Genomic DNA, 1,426 nt, shown 5'->3' on the forward strand with positions numbered 1-1,426 from the left:
GAGCCTTCCTGTACTCAGTGGGGGATGCAGAACAGCTGAACAAGGCCACAATTTGCCGCACAATAAGGAGTGTGTGTCTGGCTATCAAAGCATTAGCAGATGTCTTCATCTCCTTCCCTGGCCACAGAAGACTCTGACATCAAAGAGGAGTTCTATAGGATTGCAGGTAAGAGGATCTACAAATTACAGGACAACTGTTAACACATAGTAGGATTCTCATTACTTTGTGTGACAGGTTTCCCCAATGTCATTGGTGCAGTGGACTGCACACACATAAGGATAAAAGCCCCCTTAGGTGCCCATGAAGCCGATTTTGTGAATAGGAAATCCTTTCACAGCATTAATGTTCAGGTGAACATAACTTTTTGAAATTGTCCATTGACGAACACTCTGCATTGCCAGTGATGTGCATTGATTGGTGTAATATTCCTCATCTTATGATTTCAGATGGTCTGCAATGCTGACTGTGTGATCAGCAATGTTGTGGCACAATGGCCTGGCTCAGTCCATGACTCCAGAATCTTTCGGGCCTCTGAAATCTATCAGTGCCTATCACAAGGTAAGCCACACAACCCCTATTTATAACCACCATGGCTGTGTCAAGAATATCACTGTGTTTATGAGGTAGTAATGATGAGATTTTGTGTTGACAGGTGAATTCTCTGGTGTGTTGCTGGGAGACAGGGGGTATGGCTGCCAGCCTTTTCTCCTGACACCTTTCACAGACCCCCAGGAAGCACAGCAGGCCTACAACCATGCCCATGCCAGGACCAGGGCCAGAGTTGAAATGACCTTTGGCCTCCTGAAGGCACACTTTCACTGCCTTCACAAATTAAGGGTCAGCCCTGTTAGGGCATGTGATATTACTGTGGCTTGTGCTGTCCTCCACAATGTGGCCTGCCTGAGGAAGGAGAGGGCCCCCAGAGTGCCACCAGCCATGGACTGGGACAATCCGGCAATCTTCCCTGATGACGACAGTGGTCGGCTGCTGAGGGACCAATATGTGTTGAATTATTTTAGTTAGTATGTGTGCTTTCAATTTTGGTTAAATATGTCCTGCGGTGGCAGAGGAATTTGGGTTTTTTTGGGTTCGTTTTGTTACGAATTTGGCCTCTTATGATGTTTGTGCGGTATACTGTGTGTAATACAAGGCTGCAGGGAGGCTACTGCATCCATTCATTTGTCTGTTCAGTTGATGTGTATGGATTTGTCCTGCATTTATTTTAGTGTGCAGACATGCAGGGTGTGTTATATACAGACCTTTGAATGTGTATGTATCATTTTGTATAATATGCTTGGATTCTGTGCTTTCCATCTTGTAGAGTCACTGTGACTTCAGTTTCGAAAGGAGCTGATGGTTTACCTGCTTTGTTTTGTCCTTATTCAATAAAGGAACATAATGTTACACATTGTGTTTTTATATTCA

At 44.7% G+C, this 1,426-nt stretch overlaps 1 protein-coding gene across 1 annotated transcript; it reads left to right on the top strand.

The window, feature by feature from the left end:
- LOC129862317 (uncharacterized) lies at positions 1 to 1,426 on the top strand. Its single transcript, XM_055933828.1, has 3 exons — positions 1 to 166; positions 448 to 559; positions 654 to 1,426. Exons 2-3 carry the CDS (start codon positions 448 to 450, stop codon positions 1,022 to 1,024), a joined length of 483 nt encoding a protein of 160 aa, XP_055789803.1. The 5' UTR covers positions 1 to 166; the 3' UTR covers positions 1,025 to 1,426.

Source organism: Salvelinus fontinalis, chromosome 9, assembly GCF_029448725.1.
Source record: "Salvelinus fontinalis isolate EN_2023a chromosome 9, ASM2944872v1, whole genome shotgun sequence".
Taxonomy (NCBI): domain Eukaryota; kingdom Metazoa; phylum Chordata; class Actinopteri; order Salmoniformes; family Salmonidae; genus Salvelinus; species Salvelinus fontinalis.